Source organism: Acinonyx jubatus, chromosome X, assembly GCF_027475565.1.
Source record: "Acinonyx jubatus isolate Ajub_Pintada_27869175 chromosome X, VMU_Ajub_asm_v1.0, whole genome shotgun sequence".
Lineage (NCBI taxonomy): Eukaryota > Metazoa > Chordata > Mammalia > Carnivora > Felidae > Acinonyx > Acinonyx jubatus.
In genome coordinates this window covers 112,159,103-112,184,093 of record NC_069389.1, presented here as the reverse complement: position 1 = coordinate 112,184,093, position 24,991 = coordinate 112,159,103, and the positions used below count along the sequence as shown (strand labels likewise).

Sequence of the window (24,991 nt, the reverse complement as noted above, 5' to 3'; positions counted from 1 at the left end):
ACTCAGTCTTCTCATCTGTACTCCTCAAAGGAAAATTTATGAAATATGCAAAGTGAGGGGCACCTGGCTGGCTCAGTTGGAAGGGCATGTGACTCTTGATCTCGGGGTTGTGAGCTCAAGCCCCACGTTGGGTGCAGAGGTTACTGAAATAAACAAACTTTTTTAAAAAAAGAGAGATGCGAAGTGATGATAAAGATAAGAAGTACAAACAAAGAGAATCACTTGAAGCCTGCACAGAAGTTTCACCAACAATGATCTATCTTAAATTAGCTCCTTGAATCAGTCACAAATCTGACAATGGGGTCCCTTGGGTTTCAGACTTCTCTGTGGTTCTTTAACCATGGTATCGTGGGAATTGGGATGCCAGTGGCGTTACACGTTAAGGTCATAGGATTGCTGATTGTCTCAACAACGCCTTCTTCTTATTCAGGCCTTTTGACACAGGATAGACAGATAGAAACATATATACAGACAGACAGGCAGACAGACAGACATACCAATTAGCTCCTAAAATCAATCACAAATCTCACAATGGGAGCACAGGAACTTTAGACTTCACCGTGCATCACAATCACTGAGGCCTCCTCCTGAAAGCAGGTCACATCAGGGACCCTGCTACTGACATCTTAATTCACCTGGAGCTGCTAACTTCATAAGCACTGAGGACATTCTCAAGGGAGGTGGTCACGCGACTGACCACTTTTCCAAAAGCTTTATCTAATAGTTGGAAATATGGGTAATGGTGTGCAGGGGAGGAATCATTGAGAAATTCGAGCCTGGGCTTCAGGTGCCCTTCCTGGGCAGTGTGTAAACAGAAGGGAGAAGGGAGACAACTCTGCCTGAGTCTGGATGGGGGCTTACTCATCCACTCATTTAATAAATATTTACCGTGCACCCAGACGGATCAGGCGCTGTGCTCAGCACTAAGAATTACAGAAGGAAACAAAACAAATGAGGTCCCTTCCCTCACCCTGACATGCCTTCTTATAACTCTCCATACCTACCTGTTAATGTTACCACGGTCGCTAGGGAACCTGGGTGGCTCAAGTGGTTAAGCGTCCAACTTAGTTTTCGGCTCAGGTCATGATCTCATGGCTGGTGAGATCGAGACCTACGTCGGGCTCTGTGCTGACGGTGTGGAGCCTGCTTGGGGTTCTCTGTCTCCCTCTGTCTCGGCCCCTCCTCCACTCGTGCTTTTTTTCTCCCTCTCTGTCTCAAAATAACTTTTTAAAAAAATAATAAAAACATTTAAAGTTTCCATCGTTCCGGCAGTCCTGCATGCCCAGACGGCCAAATGATTCCCCTGGAGGAAGGTTCTGGAACACAAGAAGCAGGAAGAACTAGCAAAGGGAAGTCACGGCTATTGTGTTACTTCAAGACTGGCCCTCCAAGAGATTCTATAGCTAGAACTGAAGGCTTGCTCAGTCTTTAAGAAGCAGTACAGAAAACACACTGGAGATGCCTCTTACCTGGCCGAGGTGTGGGACGGTAGGAGTTGAGCAAAGGCTTCCCAGAGAAAGCCCTATCGAGGTAAACGTCTCCACAACCCTGATTAACCAAAGGGCAATGTCCCCAGTAAGAACACGCCACAGGGAAGGACGCCTGGGCGGCTCAGTCGGTCCGACTCTTGATTTCGGCTCATGTCATAATCTCACAGTCTTGAGATCAAGCCCCTCATTGGGCTCCACACTGAGCATGGAGCCCACTTAGGATTCTTTCTCTCCCTCTCTCTCTCTGCCCCTTCTCTCTCTCTCTCTCAAAATAAATAAACATGTTTAAAAAACGAAAAAAAGAACATCCTACAGGGATACCCTGTGCTATCCCTGCTCCAGAGTCTCCCTGCTGGACATCCAGGCCTGCCGCCATCTTCCTAAGAGGGTGGTATCATCCCCTGCCCTAGGAGAGAATCTAAAGTACTGGGCCAGGCATCTGAGACCCTCACATAGACTTGGGCCCCTGCCTCCCCTACCTAGCTCCTATGATCCCCCAAACACACTTTACTGCTTTCCTCCTTCTCAAACTGTTAGATATCCTTCCCCTGTTGGTATTCCCTGTGCCCTTTGTACCCATTTTTTCTGGGCCCCGTTCAAATGCCACTTCCCCCAGAAGCTGCGACCCTCTTGGCAAGGAAGGCCTCTGTCCTCTGAATTCTTCTGCACAGTCCTTAGGTGCTTGTCCTACAACTAGAAGTGCTTTTTTGACTACATTAATTTACCTTCCAAGTTAGGATCTGCTCCTTGAGGACAAAGACTGTTTTTATGGTTTGTTTGTTTTTACATCCCTTCTCAGGGCCTAGTACAGTGCCTAGCTACGCGCGGAGTGCCTCAATGGCAAGTTTTTATCCTATCAGGGAATTCACTTTATTTTATCGTATTATTTTAACGCATTGCTTGCTTACAGGTCTACTCCAAAGGCCACGCTAATGAAACGGAAACAACTTTGTGATACGAACCTAAGACCAAGATATTACTCATCATCGACAATACGATATATGCTGGCTTGGGGAGAGCCTGGGGGAGACACCACCCCTTCGGCAACCTCACTGCCGCGTCCCCCACCTCCAGCCCACCCCTCTGCAGAACCACACTGACCCTTTAGGTACCCCTAAGGACTTTCAGTTCCAGATCTTTTCCATTTGTATTCCCCCGCCCCTGTATTTTTTCAAGCCAGGGGAGGTAGATCTCTCAGGACTCCAGTTGTAAGGAGGATCCCTCAGGCAATTTCAGGAACTTCAAGGCTGCCCTACTATGCAGAGTGATGATCCTGGGTACTCCTGAGCTACACACACTTATAATACAAGACGTGGGATATTTAGACAAGTTTCAACTATTAGAACAGTAGTTTCCTGTTCAAACAGAGATTCTCCTTTCTGATTTCTAAATGAATGTTTTCCTGGCTTCTTCTAAAATATGGTGGGCTTTAACGTTGCACTGACTTTTATTTATAGAGAAGGGAGAACATTTACTGAGTACCTGTGGGTGTCAAGCACCGTGCTACTTAAAATGGACATCATCTCATCCTCGTGACTCCTGTCGGAGACACACAGTTCCATTTTACAGATGGAAAACGGAGGTCAACCAACACGAAGCGATTTGCCCAAAATCATGCGGTGAAGTTGTGGGCCTGGGGTGCTACCATTGGTCCTTTTAATACAAAGCTCATGCTCTTTTAGTTGTGTCCCGCCACATCCTTATACCAAACCCAGGTCAGTCTGACTACTCCGTCTTCCAATTCAAAACAGAGATCACCAAAAAGATGTAACCACAGAAAAAGGAACTTTTTACATTCCTAGGAACAAGGAGCACCACTGGGCCACCAGGACGACCATCTTTGACCTCAGGATCTCAATCGTTGGCTTAATTTTCCTAAAGAGCACTGAACTGACTCAGCATCAAGTATTACCTGCCCAATCATAACAGGGCCCCTTTGCACCACCACACAATCACCAAAATAAGCAGCTATTTCTTTAAGAAAAAAGCACCTCACTGCCTAATATGACTTGGACACTCTGTACAAATTATGTGCATAGTAAAGTGGAGCAAAAATAGAAAGCTGCAGATTTCACCAAGGTGCCAAGTTTTACGTTTTGATAACATGTAATCAAACTGGCAAAAACGGCTAAAGCAAAGAACCTAACAACAGCGGATAAAAGTATCCTACAACCAAGTAAACACCTGTTAGTCCTTCCCCTTTAAGAATTTTAAATAAGGTCACATTTATTCACTCAACAAACATTTATTGAGCACCAGCAACTGTGCTCGGTGCTAAGGAATATAACTGTGAACAAGATAAACCAGGCTCCCGCTCTGACCAAATATTTCTGGTTTCTTCTGATCTTGCTAAACGACTACATAATACTTGTTCTCTGCTAGGATTAGATGTTTGGGAAAGTCAGAGTCATCCGAGGCCTCTTGTACAATACTTTAAAAGTTTCTTTACGGCGAACTTGGCAGAAATCTCTGTTGAACTTGGAGAAGAGAGACGGTCGCCGAGTGTCCTTTCGCCGAGCACGTTGACGGTCGAGTTAATGCTCAAGTAAGATGGCGGCTGGTGGCCAACGACGCCGTTCAGAACAGTCGGTTGCGCTTGTGGGTTGGGGAGCCTGTGACACTGTCACTGCACTGGGCCGAGGGGCGCTTGCGGGTCCCCCCGCTGTCCAGGCGGAGGGCCAGTTCTTCGGCGTTGAAGGGGTTCGAGTCGTCCTCGAGGAGGCTGCTTTTCCGGCGCCCGCCGCCGGCCACGCTGCCGGCGACACCGCTGGCCTGGGTCGGGGACCCGGGTGCGCCGGCTCGCACGCTGATGCTGGCCATGGCACCGCTGAGGCCATGCACGGCGATGGCCTCGTGGAAAGGCTGCAGGTCGACCTCGACGGCCGAGCTGGCTTCGGTGGCGGCGGCCGGGCTGGCGGCCGAGGCGGGCGGCTTCGGGAGCGTCCTGGGGGTGCGCGGCGGGGGCGGGGCGGGGGGCACTTTGCCGCACAGGAAGCTAATGAGGTCTTCGCGGAGGATGGTGCTCCGGCCCTTCTTCACCCACTCCAGCACGTCTTTGATGCGACGCTGGTAGCCAACCTGGACGCCCAGGTCAAAACTTCGTTGGTGGGCGTCCCCGCTCTCTTTGTAGAGACTGGTCACGGCCATGGCCGCGTTCTGGAAGGGGTCCCACACGGACAGTCCTGGCTGTTGGCAGCCGGGATCCTTGTAGAGCTGGGCCACGGCGGTGGCAGAGATCTGGAAGAGGTGCCACAGCCTCTGCTGCTCGCTCTTGAGCCCCGCTGCCTCGGCGGCCGCCTCGTCCTCCACCTCCGGGGGCAGCTGCTCCTCCTGCTCGGCCTCGGCCAAGCACTGGCGTTCCCACTTGGAGAACCAGTGCTCCGCGACCTCGGCCTCGCCCTCCTTCGGCTGCTCCTCCATCCTCCTCCTCCTCCTGGCCGCTCTTCTCCTCCACCGCCGCCGCCTGCTCCGCCTCGCTCTTGCTCCTGCTCCCGCTCCCGCTCCTGCTCCTCCACCTCCGCCTCACCTCCCGCTCCGCGCTGCCCTCCTCCTTCTGCGGCCGCCGCCACCTCCTCCGCGTGCGCCGGCGGGCGGTCGCGCGGGCGGCGGGGCCCCGAGGCCAACTGTTCCGGCGCGCGCCGCCCGCGGCCCCGGTGCACGCCCCGCCCCGCCCGGCCCGGCCCCCAGCTACGCCGCGGAGAGAACTCCGCAGCCGCCGGCGCCGCCTTGCTGCCCCCTTCCGGCCCCGCGGGCCGCTCCTAGCGCCCCCCCAAGGCGCCGCGGCCTCCCCGCCGCCGCCGCCTCGGTCCCCGCCGCCGCCGCCGCCGCCGCCGCCGCCGCGGCCCCGCAGCCCGGCCCCAGCCCCCGCTCCGCCGCCGCCGCCGCCGCCGCACCGAGAACTCGGAGGGGGACCGGCTGCAGCGCTGCCCCAACGCGGCGCCTGCCTACCACTTGGCCCCCTTTTCACACATTTTTGAGACTTGTCGCCATCGTCCAATGAGCTGATCAAATTTTACATCCTATGTTGCCAGAGAGGATTATGGGGCAACTTCATGGTGTCGATCACATCCAGGGCGCCGATCCGGGAAGGCCGGGGGGCGGGGGGGTAGTGGAAAGGGCATGGCCCCCGTGAAAGGGCAGGCGGTGTGAATCCCTGCAATGCCCTCGACACCGTAGGTACCCAAGAAAAGTGTTTTCCGTGGGTCGACGCGGTATTTTGCGGAGGAAAGTCCATATAGCATAACGCGCCCTCCCCCCTGCCACGCTCCGTCGGCCTCAGTTTCCCCAAGTGCCAAATGAGGTGGTTGGATTAGGTCTCTGGAAGGCACCTACAGCCGTGATTTAGAACTTTCCCGCTGGCGCTGCAAAGCACCTCTTCTGGGCTAGGTGCACACTTATCAGATTCTAAGAATCATGTCAGAAATGGTAATGATTTTTTTTTTCCCCTCCGTATTCTTGCAAGGTTCTTGGTCATTAAAAAAAAAAAAAATGGGTTGGGGGTTTTCTGTGGTCTCCTTTCAACTACTGAAAATTCCAAGATGAAGAACTTGGGGGAGGGGGGTGAGTGGGAATAGAAAAATGAAATCCCAAACACGCTCTAGTGTAAAATTCTGCCTTTTAGGAAAGGAAAAAAAAAAAAAAAAAAAAAAAGCTTGCCTAATTCAACACCCATATAGCTAGGTAAAACATCATAATAATACCAAAATTAAGCTACACCTAAGATACCACGGTCTTTTCTCTGTTCAGTAACAACCCTCCTATAATGATGCAGTTCTTTTTCAGTGCAGACAATTCCAGAGCAAACTGTGTTAACAGAAGAAAAATGATCACTGAGCTAAGGATAACATCAAAAATGGGAGAAACTAGCATGCAATAATTTTTTTAATGTAAGAAAAAAGTTAGAATTTCACAGTTTCTGTTGAAGACAGTATCTGCCAGGGCTCCATAAAGCCTTACAGAGATAAAGGAGGCTAAATCTCCTAGCGAAACATGTTTCATAATTCCCAAATATGAAAATGAGTATATAAAATAAAATGATCTAATCATTAAGCTTTATCATCTTCCTTAAAAGAAATACATGTTTCTAAGTTAAATATAAAAGGGAAGAAGAAGAAGAAGAGGGGATTGTGCCCTTTCTCTGCAAACCAGGCTTTTTCACGATTCATTAAACCCTTTTTCCATATGTGTAATTGGACTCTTCTCATTTACATAAACGAGGGATGAGGCAAAGACCTAAGATCAGCCCAAAAGGAGAACTACATTTCTCATTCTCCAACGTTAAAAAAAAAAAAAATACAACGTAGAAAACTCCGAGAAGGCAGATTCCCCCTCCTCTCACACACACCCACATATACCGGCCCTGAAATAGTTCATGGCCAAGGAGACAGTGAGTTTGCCAGAGGTTTGGGGGTTGCTGTGCACATGGCGCCTCACAGTTATCATCAGTGGCACAGGTTTTATTTTATTTTCTCTAAGTAAAAAAGCCTGGATTGACACGACTGACAGTAGGACACCATATCCTATTTTCTCCCCTCATTTTTGATTGGGTTAAAAAACCAAGAAGAAAGACCGCGCTGTCTTTGAAAGAGCACAACCTTATGCTTGGGCTTGAGTTGTCTGGCTGGTGTCCTCCATTCAGTTCGTCTCAGCACCTGATTAATTAGTTAATTAGTACTTAGAGCTGACTAGCCCCAGTCGGCATGGTGAAATGTTGAATCCAGCATTGAAATTTCTGTGTCGCACACCCTAATTATTATCACCCCACTACTTTTAAAACCATTGCACCAAATTATTATAATAGAGCCAGACAACTGTGTGGGAATATGTTCTTTCTGAGAAATAATGGTAGACTTGTAATATTTTTCACTATTGCCCTTAACACATTTAAACAAAACAATGAATGGGAAAAATTCTAATTCAATTAGCCTCCAGCTCCTTCCATAGAGAAAATGATTGTATACGGAAGAGGTGTCAGAAAAATCACACCAAAAATTTTTCATGGTTTATCATTTCTTCCAGTGGCAAAGAGTACGTTTCTAAGATATCCTATCTGAGATTAATTTTGTTCCCATAAAAGTCTAAAATGTCAGGAATTAAAAAAAAAAACAGAATAGAAAATAGAAACAAAACAAAAAAAACCCTAAGATTATTTTAAGTAGCTGTCAGGAAATGATGTTATCTGTGTGTGTTTGGGGGAGAGGGGGACTTCTGATGTTTAAAAATACTGACATGGTTTAGGAATGAGTTTTCTATGGGAAACTCATTCTAAGGAAAAAATATTCCTTGGCCGCTGCCCCATTCTTCCATAAACTAGATGTCATAGACAAGGTTTAATATCAACCAGGGGGAAATAGTTTCAGAAAATAAGTTAGGACACCAACCTAGAGGCGTCTAATTTTTGGCATTTCTCAGTGTACCATTACCAAAAAGGGCCCCAGTGTGTCAAAGATTTTCAGTATTATTGGTAGCTATTTTCACCTGAAACAATCCTTATATATCAGTAGTGGCCTGCTTGTAATTGTAAGAGCTAAATGGTACACAAAACTGGATACACAACCACACAGATCAGTAAATGGGTCGGACTGAAAGCAAAAGTAAACACCAACCTTAGGAAATGAAAGAAGTTAAAAGATAAGTGTTAAGGACCTTATTCTTTTTGGAGAATAAAACAAGATTTAGTAGCTTTCCACTTAATTTAAATGAAAAGAATCACTACCTTACATATTGCAGTGATAATGTAATGGGGAAAGAAAACAAAAAAGTCTTTGTACAAATGACACCTCCTATAGTTGTTGTGAAGAAACTTTTCCCCTTGGTATCTGCTAACAAATTCTAATTAATGCTGCACATTCCTTTACTGAAATCATTTAATGCGTAACAAGGGGGGTAAAAAGAAATGCTGAATGCTCGTGATTGCCCTGTTAGAATTATGGGAGTGAAAGCCTGGGGCCCCAAACTTACTGTCTATTAAAGCCAAGCTTTGAAAAAGAAATGCAACCTACAAAAGCTGTCAATCTCCCTTGCCCCTAAAGCCTGGGTTCACATGGATTCAAGTGACAGCCCTCCTCCCCCATGCACAATACATCAATCTGTCTCTCCCACAAGCACCCACAGCCCATTGTGCTGGCCGCAGGTGCCTATTATGGCACCCATGGCTGCCTCCCACAGCTCCGCCCCTGAGAAACAGGAACTGCAGACAATGGAGCCCTGTGGGAAGACAGAGGTGGGTGTTGGGAGGGATAACAGACAGATGGTAAAGGGTATAGGGTAGTAAGGTAGTTTTCAAAACAAATGTCAAACATTCAAAATTATTGCTTTCTCGCGTCTCCCCCTTTTGAATCGCCTCTGCTTCAATCACCATCTGCCATAATTATAAAAACACTTACCTGGTATGACGGATTTTCGCTCCCCTTTTGGGGTAGTGGTGGACGGGATGACCTTCCGTACTCTAGTCCTCCTATATAGCCTCTAGGTTTCTCAAGGTCACGGGCTGAGGAGTTTTAGTTAAGCCACACCAGCAGCCCATAGAGGGGGAGAGAAGGCATGTTTCTAAATTTTTGGCAAGGTTTGTGATTTCCCTTTCAGCTTAGTTTTGGGCTCCTTGAGGGGAGGGGGGTCATGAAAACGAGTTACTTTGGGTAATATACTTATGAAAGCCAAGTACTATAAGACGCTACAAATGTTGTATCAGGCAGGTGGAAATTCTTAGGCCATTTCTTTTCTGGTCAGGAGTCACATAAAGAGAGATGAGGTGCATTTAATAATAGAAGTACTGAAAGTTTCTCACTCGGCCTTTTTTTTTTTTTTTTTTTTACCTATTTTCAAACATGTCAACAAAAAGGAGTAAAACTGTAAAAAAAAATACTAAATATTTTTGACATCGAGTGCCCTTATCAGAAAAAAAGTATATTTTAAACGATTCATTTCGTAAAATGGCACTTGCCTGTGGTGTTTTTAACCTTCTGAGTTAGGAGCTAATTAAGAAGTAGTAAATGAGAGAATTAAGATATATGCCCCAAACACATGTATTAGTTCAAGCAAATGGGACTTAGTTGCTTTTGCTGTTGTTCCGTCGTGTCGACATCACCTCATTCCTGTTTCCAAGATAATTTGTCATAAAGTAAAAGCGAGCTGACAATAATTTCCTCACTACTGCTACAGCTACCTGTCTGAAACAACGAAATCACCAAGAGAAATCTGGCACAATTGACTGTAAGTCATGGTCAAGAGGATCAGTGACTTGTGGGGATGAGGGTACCGCGAAAATAATGCCAGGCACTGAACGCAGCCAGTTTTCCCGAAGCAAACAAGAGGGTCTCGGTTGCCTGTCAAAAACTACAAACTAAGCTTTAACTAGGGACTGTCAGGGATCCAAGCGAGCTCCTGGCCAGGGAGAGCTTAATTAGCAGAGTTGGTTTGGGTTTTCAAATTACAGAAGAAAAACAACCAATACAGTGTGAAAGCATACAGTGGTCTAATGTGGCACCAAATTCACTATTCCATTATGTGCATGCGTAGTGATTTTGTACATTTCGTTAACAATTTAAATTTAGATTTTAAACATTTTTTGCACCCTTCACTAGGGCGTGTTTCTTTTGTTTTCTTCTTATGTATCCTTTCAGACGTTTTTTTTTTTCCTTTCAGAGATTTTAATGTATTTATCACCAAATACAAATATGCATGCCCCCTCTTTTGCCATAAATGGTGGCATAATACATACACTATTTTGGTTCTGAACGTGAGAGATCTTGGAGATCAGTCCATATCAGAATATGAACAGCTATGAGGGCATGATTCTTAAATGTGAATACTTTTGAGTCCTATTTGGTATTTGTAAAAGTTAAGACTCCAGTTCCACAGTGGGAAAATATATGGTTCCAGTATTTCGCTACCAATTGATTGAGCCATTGAAAGCTAGTCTTATTTCTTCTAACAACTATTGAATTAGGTATTCCATTTCGAATGCTCAGAAATTAGTATAGCTACCTCCAATCATCTGTCTAAATGGCAGCCAGAGAAAATGTGGGGAGAAAGTCACAGATAACCCATAGATACAACCTTTGTTAAAGACGCTAACATGGGAAAACTTATAAAGTATTTATTGGTAGGGTTTGTGGATTGTTTCTATAGCATCCAAAATATTCAGAGGTCGAAAGAAATTGCTAAGCGCTTTCCCATTTGATCCATGGTCCATTATTCATACTTATGGTATCTCAAATGAATGACCTTGCTTAATTGATTTAACTGATTAAAAGATGCCAGGTTTTAGCTGTAAAATTAACTGACAATACAACTCCTTTTACCTGTGCTCCAATGCCAAGTTGTTTTACCTCTAGATGTTTTCCATGGGGCTCTTGAGTCTATCCATTTTAAAATTAACATAGTTCGGGGTGCCTGGGTGGCCCAGTTAAGTGTCCTACTTCGGCTCAGGTCATGATCTCACAGTTCGTGGGTTCGCGCCCTACGTCAGGCTCCGTGCTGACAGCTCAGAGCCTGGAGCCTGCTTCAGATTCTCTGTCTCCCTCTCTCTCTATTCCTGCCCTGCTTGTGTGCTCTCTCTCTCTCCAAAATAAAGATTAAAAAATAATAAAATTAAATAAAATTAACATAGTTCATTGGTTAAACAACTCCAAGGTTTTATTGCCAGACAAACCTGGGTTCAAATCCTGGCTCTGGAGCTTGAAAGTGGTGTGATTTAACTTTGCTGGTACTGAGTTTTCTCTAAAACAGGGATGCTTCTAGTACCTACTTCATAGGTTTATGTAAAGATTAAATGAGACCATGCACGGACTCTTAAAATGATGCCTAGAACATAGCAAATCCTCAAAAGAAAAAGAAAAGAGTACCTATTATTACTATTACTAATATCAGTTATAGGACTCTGAAGATTAGCTAGATGAATTCTCAAATCTGATCAGCAAACTCATCTGGGGCATAGTTGTTACAAAATGCACAGGGGTGCCTTGGTGGCTCAGTCTGTTAAGCATCTGACTCTTGATTTCAGCTCAGGTCATGATCTCACTCATGAGATCAAGCCTCGCATCGGGCTCTGCACTGGGTGTGCAGCCTGCTTAAGATCATCTCTCTCCCTCTTCCTCTGCCCGTTGCCCACCGGTGCTTTCTATCAAAAAAAAAAAAAATTTTTTTTTTAAATGCACATACCCCAGCCATACCTCAGCCAGAGAAACTCCAATTAAATAGATCTGTGGTGGTGCCTAGAAATTTGTATTTTAAAGCAATAAAAGAAATCCCCAGATGACCAAGAAAGCATTAGGTTGTAATTAGAATAAGAAGTCAAAGGGCTCAGTGAAGAAAACCCTTAAGATAGGTGCAAATTCCATAATCAACCTATATAACTAATTGAATAACGAAGACACCAGAAGCCATTTCCGTGTGCTTTTGATTGACAATGAAACACAATTAGGAACTCGAAGGAGAACAAAAAGCTGTATGATGATTCCAGTTCTAATAGGAAGCATGCTCAAATGTGGCATCTTTGTGAGCCATTGAGGGAGTATGAAAAAAGATAATCCGTTTGACTTTGACATTTGACATTTGGTTCTCCTACCAGCAGCACTTTTTTACTGCCATATGATTACATCTTTTTCTCTGTAGGTCCAATCACACTACATGGTCCTGCTGTGAATAATATTTACATGGAAGTTAATAATGGGAAAGCCGTTCGTTTGGTTCTTTAATTAAACTCCTTTTTTTTTTTTTTTAGAAAAGATTCACAGGCAGTTGTGAGAAATAATATAGACAGCCAGTGTATCCTTTACTCAGTTCTCCCAACAGCCTCTTGCAAAAGTATAAAACAATATCACAGAGTATTGCCATCGATACAATCAAGATGCAGAAGAATTCCATTACCGCAGGACCCCTTATCTTTTTTTTTTTACATTTTATTTATTTTTGAGAGACAGAGACAGAGCACAAGTGGGAGAGGGGCAGAGAGAGATGGAGACACAGAATCTGAAGCAGGCTCCATCCAGGCTCTGAGCGGTCAGCACAGAGCCCGACGCGGGGCTCGAACTCACAAACCACGAGATCGTGACCTGAGCCGAAGCCGGACGCCCAACCAACTGAGCCACCCAGGTGCCCCATGTTTCTTTTTTATAGCCATACTTTCTTCCCTCCCATCCTTTCCCCTCCCAAATCCACGGTAACCAATCACCTGTTCCACTTCTACAGCTTCACAATTTCAGGAATGTATGTAAAGAATATAAATACAACCAGATAGTCTGCAACCTTCTGGGTTGGCTTTCTCCACTCGACATCATTCTCTGGAGATCCATCCAGGCTGTTGCCTGTTATCAACAGTTCCTTCCTTTTTATTGCTGAGCGTGCTGCTTCATATGGCTGCAGCACACTTTGTTTAACCGTTCACCTGTTGAAGGACATCTGGGTTGCTTCCGGTTGATGAATGAAGCTACTACTGATAAATCTGCTCTGAACATTTGTGTACAGGTGTTTGTGTGAACTTCAAACTTCATTTCTCCAAGATAAGCGCCCAGCAGTCCAACTGCTGGGTTGTATAGTGCTGGTGTGTTTAATTTATTAAAGAAACTGCCCAACCTTTTCCAGAGTGGCTGTACCACATGACATTTCCACCAGTAACGGATGAATGAGCAAGTTTCACCACACCTTCGTCAGCATTTGTTATTCTCACTAATTTTTGCTCTTCTGACAGATATATAGTGATATCTCATTGTGGTTTTCATTGGTGTTTTTATAATGATTAATAATATTGAACGTATTTTCATCTGCCTATTTCCCACCTACATACCCTCCTTGGTGAAATGTCTCTTCAGGTCTTTTAAATTTTAGTTTTATTTTTTGTTTATTTGTTTATTTTGAGAGAGAGAGAGAGAGAGAGCACGTGAGCAGGGGAGGGGCACAGAGAGAGAGGGAGAGAGAGAATCCCAAGCAGGCCCCGCACTGTCAGTGTGGAGCCCGATGCAGGGCTCAGACTCACAAACTGTGAGATCATGACCTGAGCTGAAACTGAGAGTTAGACACTTAGCTGACTGAGCCACCGGGCGCCCCTCGTTTTATTTTTTAAAATCAAGTTATAGACAGAGCATACTGAGGATTTAATTCAAGTTGCAAAACAGATTTCATTTTACGTTTAATTTTGCTATCTTATTTTCTAGCTTAACCCTTCAAAAGCACTTACTATGTACCCAATACTGTTTTAAGTACTTTGAACTGTTTACTTCAATTCAAGTAACACTTAACCTTACAGCAACCCTGTGAAGTTAGCTACTGCTGTTATCATCTCCATTCGACAGGTGAGGAAACTGAGGGCACAGAGACATTCAATCATTGACCTAAGATTACATAGATAACAAGAGGTGGAGCCCCAATCTCGGCCTAGGCAGTTGTTGTTATGAGGTTAACAATGTACACGTAAAATGATGGTTCACAGAAGGTAGAGGAGGTGGGAGGAGGGAGAGCATAGGGAAGTGTCTCTCAAATGAGTGTTGATAAATATTATCTAGAATCGATGGATCCAGAAACAAAATTAAAAAATATTATGTAAAGTTATAGGGGCGCCTGGGGGGGCTCAGTCAGTTAAGTGACCGACGCTTGATCTCGGCTCAGGTCATGATCTCACGGTTTGTGAGGTTTGAGCCCCGCGTCAGGCTCTCCGCTGACAGTGTGGAGCTTGCTTGGGATTCTCTCTCTCTCCCTCTCGCTCTGCCCCCTCCCCTACTCACTCACTCCCTCTCTCTCAAAAATAAATAAATAACAACAAAAAAAATAAAGTTATAAAAGTAACTACTAAAATGTCCTGAATATCATAAAAATACACCTAATAAAATTTGGGGAAAATCAGAAGTAGGTAAAAGATGTGGCATATGTATGCTAAATCCTTCATTTTTCTTGAGAGTCAAAAACTAGTTTAAAATAAGTGAGAAACAGAAGTATAAACATGTTATTTAGAGTGATGGTATTAATCATCAGCAAAACTCAAAACTAGAAATCAAGTGGTTACCTCTGGACTCTAGAAACAAGCTTTTAAAGGTGAAACTTTTCTCTTCTATACCGTTCAATTTTTTAAAAACTGTGTGCAGGTTATATCTATGATAAAAATGGGATATTTTAAAGCACCCCAGGTAATTCTGATTGTGACTACGTTTGATAGCCACCAAGCTAAATCACAGCCAGTATTATTGAAGGTCTTCAAAAATAGGTGACGATGAATAGTTTAGCATGTTGCATATTAGTCTGGAATTACTAGGATCTACTTGTAGTATCTGTTAACCTTAAAAATCAAGCTGTCAGTTATTGTACCAGCAACAACGGGTTCATTCAGGAATAGCCCAGAACTGCAAGTCAGGACATGCAAGTTACTACAAAACCACGGAAGTGCAGAGAACAAAGAAGAAAGCCCTCTCATTGAGCAAAGTGGGTAGCTGGGAAGGCCGTTATTACAAAAAGTTCCTTGCAGCAAACTGGGAGTCCCAAATAGAGTGGCTTCTCATTGGCTGAGTTGTGACAGTTTCTTATTGGCCTGGCCATTGCTGGGTGGCTCAGTCGGTTGGTTAAGTATTGGACTTCGGCTCAGGTCATGATCTCACGGTTCGTGAGTTCCAGCCCCGCGTCGGGCTCTGTGCTGACAGCTCAGAGCCTGGAGCCTGCTTTGGATTCTGTGTCTCCCTCTCTCTCTCTGCCCCTCCCCAGTTCACACTCTGTCTCTCTCTCTCTCTCTCAAAAATAAACATTAAAAAAAATTAAAAACAAATAACACGATGGTGACCTCCTGTGTACAGAAAGCTTTGCACCCGCTTTTATTTCAGTAGATGCAGAGATTCATACAAGCATTTAATATACACATATGTGTCTAGGTATCTTCCTATATTAGTACAATCTACTTGGTATCTGCGTAACGTTCTATTCTATGACCGCCGAACCCACGACTATAACTTATGGAGGCAGGCCCCGTTTATTGGATAGTCAGTTGTTTACCATCTCTTGCAAAAAATGGGATAAGGGCAATGATGAGTTTGTGGCTCTGAGCGTGTGTGTGTGTGTGTGTGTGTGTGTGTGTGTGTGTTACTCAGTGCTCTCCTGAGAAACAGAACCAATAGAACGTGTACATACAAAGAGAGAGATTTGGAGCACCCGGGTGGCTCAGTTGGTTAAGCGTCTGACTCCTGGTGTCAGCTCAGGTCACGATCTCATAGTTTGCGAGTTTGAGCCCCACGTTGGGCTCTGCACTGACGGTGCAGAGCCTGCTTGGGATTCTCTCTCTCTCTCTCTCTCTCTCTCTCTCTCTCTCTCTCTCTCCCCCCCCCCGCCCCTCCTGTACTCTCTCTCTTTCTCAAACTAAGTAAATAAACTTTAATTTCTTTCTAAAAAGAGAGAGATTTATTTTAAGGAAGTGGTTCACACGCTCATGGAGGCTGGGCGGGCCAACAGCCTGGAGACCCAGAGAAGAGCCAGTGTTGCAGTTCAAGTCCGAAGGCTAACTGCTGGCAGAATTCCTTCTTGCTCAGCACAGGTCCGTCTTTGTTCTGTTAAGGCTTCAACTGATTGGACGAGGCCCACCCGCATTATGAAAGGTAATCTGCTTTATTCAGTCAAGGTCCACCGATCTAAACGTTAACCTCACCCAAAAGAACACCCTCATAGAAATATTCAGAATGCCGTCTGACCAAACACCCGGGCACCATGGCCCAGCCAGGTTGACCCAAAAAACGAACCATCGCGGCGTGTGTACACAGACGCGTATTTACAGTCAGCGGCTACGTAAGAGTCTGGAATCAGAGCGATACGCGCTGGGTAACGTCTGCAGTATTTGAAAATGTGCCAAATGTACCATCGCTTCGGGAAAATAAACCTCACAATCCCTTTTCCAAATCTGTCCTCTATTCCCTTAGAAAAATTAAAGCACCAGTGAAATATCTTTGATCTGTTCCCTCAGGACAACTTCCTTGCAAGGTTTTGTTTTTCACTCGCTGGGAGGAGCGCTGGGTGTTGTACGGAAGCGATGAATCACGGGAATCTACCCCCAAAACCAAGAGCACACTGCATGTACACTGCATGTTAACCAACCTGACAATAAATTACATTTAAAAAAAAAGATTTTATTTTTAAGTTAGCTCCACATCCAACGTGCGGCTCGAGCCCACAATCCCGAGATCAGGATGAGGTCTTGTCAATCCTTATAACATCAGCCACTGAGTAGGTGTATGGTGATATATCACTGTGGCTCTATTTCACATTTTCCTTATGACTAATCATATTGAGTATCTTTTCATGTGCTTGTTGGCCATTCACATACTTGTTTTTGCCAAGTATGTGTTCAAACATTTTGCCAATTTTTAGTTGGACTATTTGTCTTTTTATTGAGTAAGAGGAGATATTTATGTACTCTGGATACATGTCATATATATATAGATAGATAGATAGATAGATAGATAGATAGATATCTAGATATATCTATATATAGATATATATATGGCAAATGTTTTTCCTTCCTGGCTGTGGCTTGCCTTTTTATTTTGTTAATGATGACTTTTGAATAGCAGAAGTTTTAAATATTTTTAATGATTTATTTATTTATGTTTAAGAAAACTCTACCCCCCATGTGGGGCTTGCACTCATGACCCGACATCAAGAGTTGCATACTCTATGACCGAGCCCGCCAGAAGTGTTACATTTCGATGAAGTCCAATTTATCAACTTTTTCCTTTTATGGTTTCTGTTTTTGCATCCTAAAAAATCTTTGCTTACTGCCAAGTCCCAATTTTTTTCCCCGGTGTTTTCTTCTAGAAGCTTCATACTTTAGGTTTGTACATTTCAGTTTATGTGTGAACCATTCGGAGTTAATGGTTTTTGCCTGATACAAGGTTGAGGTTCATTTTGTCTCCACATGGGTATTGACTTGTTCAGCACCATTTGTTTCAAAACTGTCCTTGTTTTTTTATTTCCTTTGGTTTTTCTTCTGTTTTCTCTCCATACTTGCAGTTTAATGAGCCAAGGGCCTGTTGTCTCCATCTGTGAAAAGCCCTCTGGACCTAGATTGTAAGTGGAAATGGTATCATCAGGAGGTCACCATCGTGTTATTTGTTTTTAATTTTTTTTAATGTTTATTTTTGAGAGAGAGAGAGAGAGACAGAGTGTGAACTGGGGAGGGGCAGAGAGAGAGAGACACAGAATCCGAAGCAGGCTCCAGGCTCTGAGCTGTCAGCACAGAGCCCGACGCAGGGCTGGAACTCACAAACCATGAGATCATGACTTGAGCCGAAGTCAGATGTTTAACGGACTGAGTCACCCAGGCGCCCCACTACGGTAGTATTTGTAACGATAAATATAAAAATATAGTAATAAAAGTGTCCACAGATGGCAGGCTGATTAAATAAACATGGTATACTCATCCATGAGGATATCATGCTGCTGTTGAAAAGAATGAAGAAGATCTACATGTGAAGGTTGGAATAATCTCCAAAAAACATGAATATGTGAAAAAAGAAATGACGAACAAGATAATGTGAAAAGTATGCACCTGGCTGTATGTGTATGTGTTGCATGATCTAAAAGAATTCATTAAAAACGTTAACAGTGGCGCCTGGGTGGCTCAGTTGGCTAAGCGTCGGACCCTGGATTTGGTCGGGTCACGATCTCACGGTTCGTAAGTTTGAGCCCCACATGGGGCTCGGCGCCAATAGTGCAGAGCCTGCTTGAAATTCGGTCTCTCTTTCTCTCTCTGTCCCTCCCTCGTTCTCTCGTGGGCTCTCTCGAAAATAAATAAATAAACTTTAAAAATGTTAAATGACTGATTTTGGCAAGGAGGATACGGCACCTGGAATTGAAGGAGACTTACTTTCTAGTGTGTACCCGTTTTCCTATTTGAATTCTGTAACCGTGTACACATCTTACTTTTTCAAATGAAAAATGCCTTCTTCTGAGCCTCTATTACCTAGAATTGAGATCTATTTTCATCCTGTGTCAGGAGCTTGACTTTGGAAGGCGGAAATTCATCACTTCCCTATGTTTGACCCTGACAACGTTGCTAACCTTCCACAAACCTTCTGATTCTTGAATTGAGGGAGGATAGTTTGGACAAGAAAAGGGAATGGAAGAGCAAGAAGGCGAGTATAGAGTTAGGAATAGCATCCTAGGTGACTTGGATGTTAAGGATATGTGAAAATTAATACAAGGAAATCTCACTAAAATGGAATTCGGAGGCCAGAGGGGGAGCACTCAGGCCCTACCATTGGCGGTCAATTGCAGACAAAGGGAGGGACATCCTTTGCAAGTGGATATTCCTCTAGGTACAGTGTTAGTCCCCCAGCAGGAGAAAGGATTTCTCCTCTCCCAGCAACGGTCTGGCCAATAAGAAACTATCACAACTCAGCCAATGAGAAGCCGCTCTACTTGGGACTCCCAGTTTGCTCCAATCTCTCATAGAAATTGCTGGTGGGAATCCAACGTGGTTCCAACCACTATGGAAATATGTATACACACACACACACACACACACACACACACACACACACACCATAGTCCTGCCATGCTATTTGAAAATAAAATATATAAACATATATACAATAAATAAACATACATAAGTAAGATTAAGTAAATATATACAAATAAGATTAAACATGCAATTAACATACAGGCCAGCATCCACTTCTAGGTGTCTACTCAAAAGAAATGAAAACGTATGTCCAGAAAAGACATACACTCAAAAGTTCATTGTAGCATTATTCATAATAGTCCCAAACTGGAAAAAATTCAAATATGCATCAACCGATAAAGAAATGAACTGCACAATTAAAAAAAAAACCGATAGACCCAACAATGTGGATGAATTTCAAAAAATATTTTGCTCAGTAAAACAATCAAACACAAAAGGACACAGTAACAGAAAGCAAACCAGTGGATGTTTGAGGCCAGGGGTCTTGGGAGAATATAAAAGAGTGCAAGGAACTTCCTTAGGGTCATGGAGCTGGTCTGAAATTGGATTACGGTGGTGGTTACATGACTTTATACAATTTCTAAAACTCATCCAATACACTTAAAATGGGTGGATCTTACTGTATAGAAATTGCAGCTGAGTAGAGTTGAAAATTTGCTCAAAAGGAAAGATTTTATGTTTCCTTTGCGCCCAACGTGCCCATCCATGCTAGCTGCCCAGAGTCAATTTGGGAGAAATCCGCCAAGTAGGCAATAATGTCAGAAAGCTACCTGGTGGAGAATCCACAGCCCATGTAAACTGCTTTGCTTTGGAGAACTTTCCTTTCTTCTAAACGTTAGCCATCTGAGATGGTTCCTCTTCCCATCTCCCGGTCTTTCCCAAGGCTTCCTTCCTCCCGTCAGAGTCTAAGCTATATGTATTTATTTATTTTTCATTTTATTTCATTTGAGAGAGAGAGAGAGAGAGCACGAGTACACATGAGTAGGGGAGGGACAGACAGAGAGAGAGAGGGAGAGAGAGAATCCCAAGCAGGCTCTGCGCTGATGGCCCCACTCGGGGCTGCATCTCACGAACTGTGAGAGCATGGCCTGAGTGGAAATCAAGAGTTGGATGCTTAACAGACTAAGCCACCCAGGGGCCCCTAAGCTATATGTATTTAAACTCCTAATTTCCCTTTCCATTTTTCCATCCACCTCTCTGTTCCCCACATTTCAGTCACAAATTCTTTGCGGACGCTACACGGGAATACGGCTTCTGTTTTTCACTTGTAAGCACGGTCCTCGACATTTTTACCATTTATAGCCTTCCCCTCACCCTCATGCTCTTGAATTCCTTTGCTCTCACCTATTCCCATCACAGCTCAAATGTTCCTGTCCACCACCTCTTTGAAGGATAGAGCATGGGGCCTGAACCCCCACACGTTATCCTCCAGGGTAACCTAATGCACTTACACATTACACAGCCCGTCTCCAAGAGTGTAACCACAACTTGGAAGAGGGAGATGCCACTGGAGGCTCAGAGCGGTCCAGCAAGCTTCTTCACAAAGCGGCCTCTCCAATCCTTGGGACCAAGGAGATGCGACATTCATCCTCACAAGGATTTAACATATGCATCTTTGATGGTGCCCTAGAAACCTCTGAAGTGCATCAGGACTTTCCTTCAGTGAAGTTCACACTAAGCCAAGGGAGCCCCATTCAACTTCCTGTCTCAAATTACACTCAGGTCTGCACTCAGCTGAGCACACTTAGACAAGGTCAAAACATGTACATCCGGAAATAAATGAGGACTGCCTATCAGATTGGTAAAGATTAAACAGGCTTATAAGGCCCGGTTGGTAGATTTAGGGGTAAAGCACATATTTTATATGCTGTTGTCACATATATACATTGTGTTAATATATACACAAATACACAACAGTGTGTGAAAATCTGTGTTGTGCTTCTGAGACAGTAATTCAGCGACAGAGTTAGAAATTTTTCATGAGCATACTCTTTGACATAGCAATTCCCCTTCTAGGAATTCGTGAAGAGCATAGAATCTATAGTAAGACAGACCCGAATCTGAATCCAGACCCCACCACCTTCTTCCTATATGACCTCTCTCGGTCGTAGTTTTCCCATCTATAAAATCAGGGCAAATCATGGCACCCTGGCCACACTGGGAAGAACATGGGCGTGTGTTATACTGTCTTTTACCAGTAAGATGAGCAGCTGTCTAGGACCAAGGGGATTTCCAGGATGTGAAACGTTTAGTGCTAAATCCAAGAAGGTCCTGGACAGACTGGAACAGGGCCCACATCACCTCTTTCAAGAGCTGCAATTTCTTTTAAAGTTCATTGATTTATTTTGAGAGAGAAGAGTGAGCGTGTGAGTGTGGGACAAGCAGAGAGAGAGAGGGAGACAGAGAATCCCAAGCGGGCTCCACACTCAGCACAGAGCCTGATGCGGGGCTCGATCCCACGACCACGAAATCATGACCGGAGCCAAAACCAGGAGTCTCACGCTTAACCAACTGAGCCAGCCAGGCGACCCCAGGAGCTGCAATTTTTGGACTAGTCCGTTGTACAAAGTATCAGAACCCTTCCATATAACCATCTGGACCATTTATGAAGTACCCGCTACACCCTAGGCCCCTTAAATAAATCAGTGGCTCTCATACCTGAAGGTGCATCACAATTACTTGCAGGGCTCATTAAAACAGATTTCTGGGCCCCACCCCCAGAGACTGATTCAGGAGGTCATGGAAACGCATACCAGGTGCAGCGAAGATTGCAACCAGAGGCAAGAAGGTGGGCATAAGTGGGGACTCACAAGATGGAAACAACAGGTATACACCACGAAGTTCTGAACCGACACCGGCCTCCCTAACAATACTGTCTCCTAGAACAGGGAGCCCCGTCTCATTCATCCTTGATATGTACGCCCAAGTGTGCCTAGCCCAGTACGAGGGGCACAGCAGGTGCTCAACAACTATTTCCTTAACGCTTTCTTCGAGGAGATGGGCCTTCTAAGCATAAGCTGGGGTCACGCCCATTACCCCACCTGACTGGTTTGCTACCCGATTTCAGGACATTTATCCCGAGATCTGCTCGCACGGTCAGCTTTACTGAGTGGGCTTTACTGAGTGGCCTTTCATCCATCTATCCCAGGTTGACGGATCCCTATCTAAGCCCTGGAGAGACCGCCTAGTGACATCATGGGCTACTGCCTCGGCCCGAGCTGGGTGCAGATCACCACTCTGTGCACGTGGGCAAATTCACTTTGGTCTCTTTTATCTGAAAAGCAGGGGTGGACATCCTCCCAGTTTCGGCGGATGCTGGTGGGGCTGAGAGGAGGACAGCGGCACCTTGACACAGCCCAGCACAGTGTGTCGGCTGTCATTACTCACGATGCCTGCCCCACGGTGCTGCTGTGCCACCACAGGATGTGGTGGGGCGGGAGCCCAGGACCCCTGCAGAGTTGTACGTGGCCACTTCCTAACTGCCCAGCAATCCTAGGACACGGGCGGCAGGAGCTTGAAAGGGAAGGATGCTCAGAGCGCAATCCCAAGGACGTCTCACTGCTCTAGGAAGAACTCGGTATCAGCTAAGCCCCTAGTGGGCAAGCAGAACACCTAATAGGCCAGAGTTCAGGCATCCGGGCACCAGAAAGCCTGGTCTGCAAAAGTCCGCAATGGGGCTGTGATGACGATCAAATAAATTACTTCACGTAAAGCACTTAGCACAAGGCCTGGCCACTAGGACATGTTCAGTGACTGCCAGCCACTATTACAAGAGCCATGGCTCCCACCCCTGAAGGTGCCAGCTGGTGTCAAAGCCCACCCGCTAATGCGACCCTGACTAAACTTGTAGGGAGTGGCCTACAATGGTGGTATTCGTAGATTACTAACCAGGCCCCACTGCCTCAAAATCCCCTCCACGGCTCCAGATGTCACAATGCCACACCATCATTGTTAGAAATGCACTCCTCAAGAAAGGGGAAGCCTCACGCACCATTGGTGGGAATGCAGGCTGGTGTGGCCACTCTGGAGAACAGTATGGAGGTTCCTCAAGAAACTGAAAATAGAACTACCTTACGAGCCAGCAATTGCCCTACTAAGTATTTATCCAAAGGATACAAAAGTACAGATTTGAAGGGGTACATGCAGCCCAATGTTTACAGCAGCATTATCAACAATAGCCAAACTAAGGAGAGAGCCCAAATGCCCATCGACAGATGAATAGATAAAGAAGATGTGGTTTATCTATATGATGGAATATTACTCAGCCATCAAAAAGAATGAAATCTTGCCATTGGCAATGACATGGATGGGGCCAGAATGTATCATGCTAAGCAAAGTAAGTCTATCAGAGAAATACAAATACCATAGGATTTCACTCATGTAGAATTTAGGAAACAAAACAGATGAATATATGGGAAGGGGGGAGTGGAAAGAGAAGAGAGAGAAACAAGCCACAAGAGAGGGAAACAAACCTCAAGAGACTTAACGATAAAGAACAAACTATGGGTTGACGGAGGGAAGTATGTGGGACATGGGTTAGATGGGGGATGGGCACTTGTGATGAGCACTGGGTATGTAAGTGATGAATCACTGAATTCTACTCCTGAAACCAATATTGCACTGGATGTTAACTAACTAAAATTTAAATTAGAAAGGAAGGAAGGAAGGAGGGAAGGAAGGAAGGAAGGAAGGAAGGAAGGAAGGAAGGAAGGAAGAGAGAAAGAAAGAAAGAAAGAAAAAGGAAGGAAGGAAGAAATGGCTCCTCATAGAATGAGTGGCAAATATATACTTGTTCTGAGGACTCCTTCCTGCGTGCAGGCACACATCACTGAGGAAGCACTCTATCCCACCGGCCCAGATAAAGCCTCTTTACATGGTACTCCATGCAGTAATTGCCAGAAGACCTGAGGTGGCCTGGGAGTTCTACCACTTGCCTGCCCAACATACAGGTTCTCTCTCATTGCTTTTTTTTTTTTTTTTTTTTTTTTTCAGATTCGGTTTTACGATTAAATTTATCTGTCACTGTTTCTATTTTTATTGAAATCTCTATTAAGATCATGGTGGATTCCCATGCAGTTGTAAGGGATTATACAGAGATGTCTCGTGTACCCTCTCTCTGCCCAGGCTCCCCCAGGAGTAACATCTTAGAAACTATAGTACAAACAACATATTGATATTACTACCATCTACTGATTTATTCACATTTCCCCAGTTTCACTTGTACCCATTTATGTATATATACGTGTGTGTTCATTTCTAGGTAATTTTATCGCATACGTAGGTTCATGTATCTAGCACCACAGTCAAGATACCGAGCTGTTCTTTCACCACTCGGATCCCTCCTGTTACCCTTTTAGAATCACATGCACCTCCCCTTCCCAGGCTCCAGTCCCCATTCCTAATCCCTAGCAACCACTATCTGTTTGCTGTTTCTATAATTCGTCATTATGAGAATGCTATATAAATAAAATCATAGAGTATAAACCTTTTGGGATCGGCTCTTTTCACTTAGCATCATGCTCCAGCACGCCATCCAGATTGTTCCACGTCTCAATAGCTCACTCATATCACTGCTGGGTCATATTCCACAGTGGATTTCCCACACGGAAGAGCGTCTGAGCTGTTTCTACGTTTTTTTTGTTTGTTTGTTTGTTTGTTTGTTTGCTATTACAAATAAAGGTGCTCAGAACATTCGTGTATAAGTTTTGACACAACCATAAATCTTCATTTTCTGGAGCAAATGCCCAGGAGTGAAACTACTAGGTCATACAGTAGTTGCATGTTCATTTCATAAAAGAAAATGCCAAACTGTTTTCCAGAATGGCTGTACCATTTCACATCCCCACTACATTCCCATCAGCGATGTACAAATGATCCAGTTTCTCCATATCCTTGCCAGCATTTCGTGTTTTCACGAATTTTCTATTCTGTTCCATTGATCTATGTGTCTATTTTGGTGCTAGTGCCATACTATTTTGATTACTACTGCTTGGTAATGTAGCCTGAAATCCGGAATTGTGATGCCTCCACTTCTGCTTTTCTGGAGAAATCTCCTAACTAGATCCCTGCCCCT

The 24,991-nt window shown here is 44.6% G+C and overlaps 1 protein-coding gene across 1 annotated transcript; it reads right to left on the bottom strand.

Annotated features, from left to right (window-relative positions):
• Nucleotides 1–2,868: 2,868 nt before the first annotated feature.
• On the bottom strand, nt 2,869–5,129 carry HAPSTR2 (HUWE1 associated protein modifying stress responses 2). The gene has a single exon (XM_027054800.2). The coding sequence runs from the start codon at nt 4,908–4,910 to the stop codon at nt 4,068–4,070; it is 843 nt and encodes a 280-aa protein (XP_026910601.1). The 5' UTR covers nt 4,911–5,129; the 3' UTR covers nt 2,869–4,067.
• Between the last annotated feature and the right edge of the window lie 19,862 nt (nt 5,130–24,991).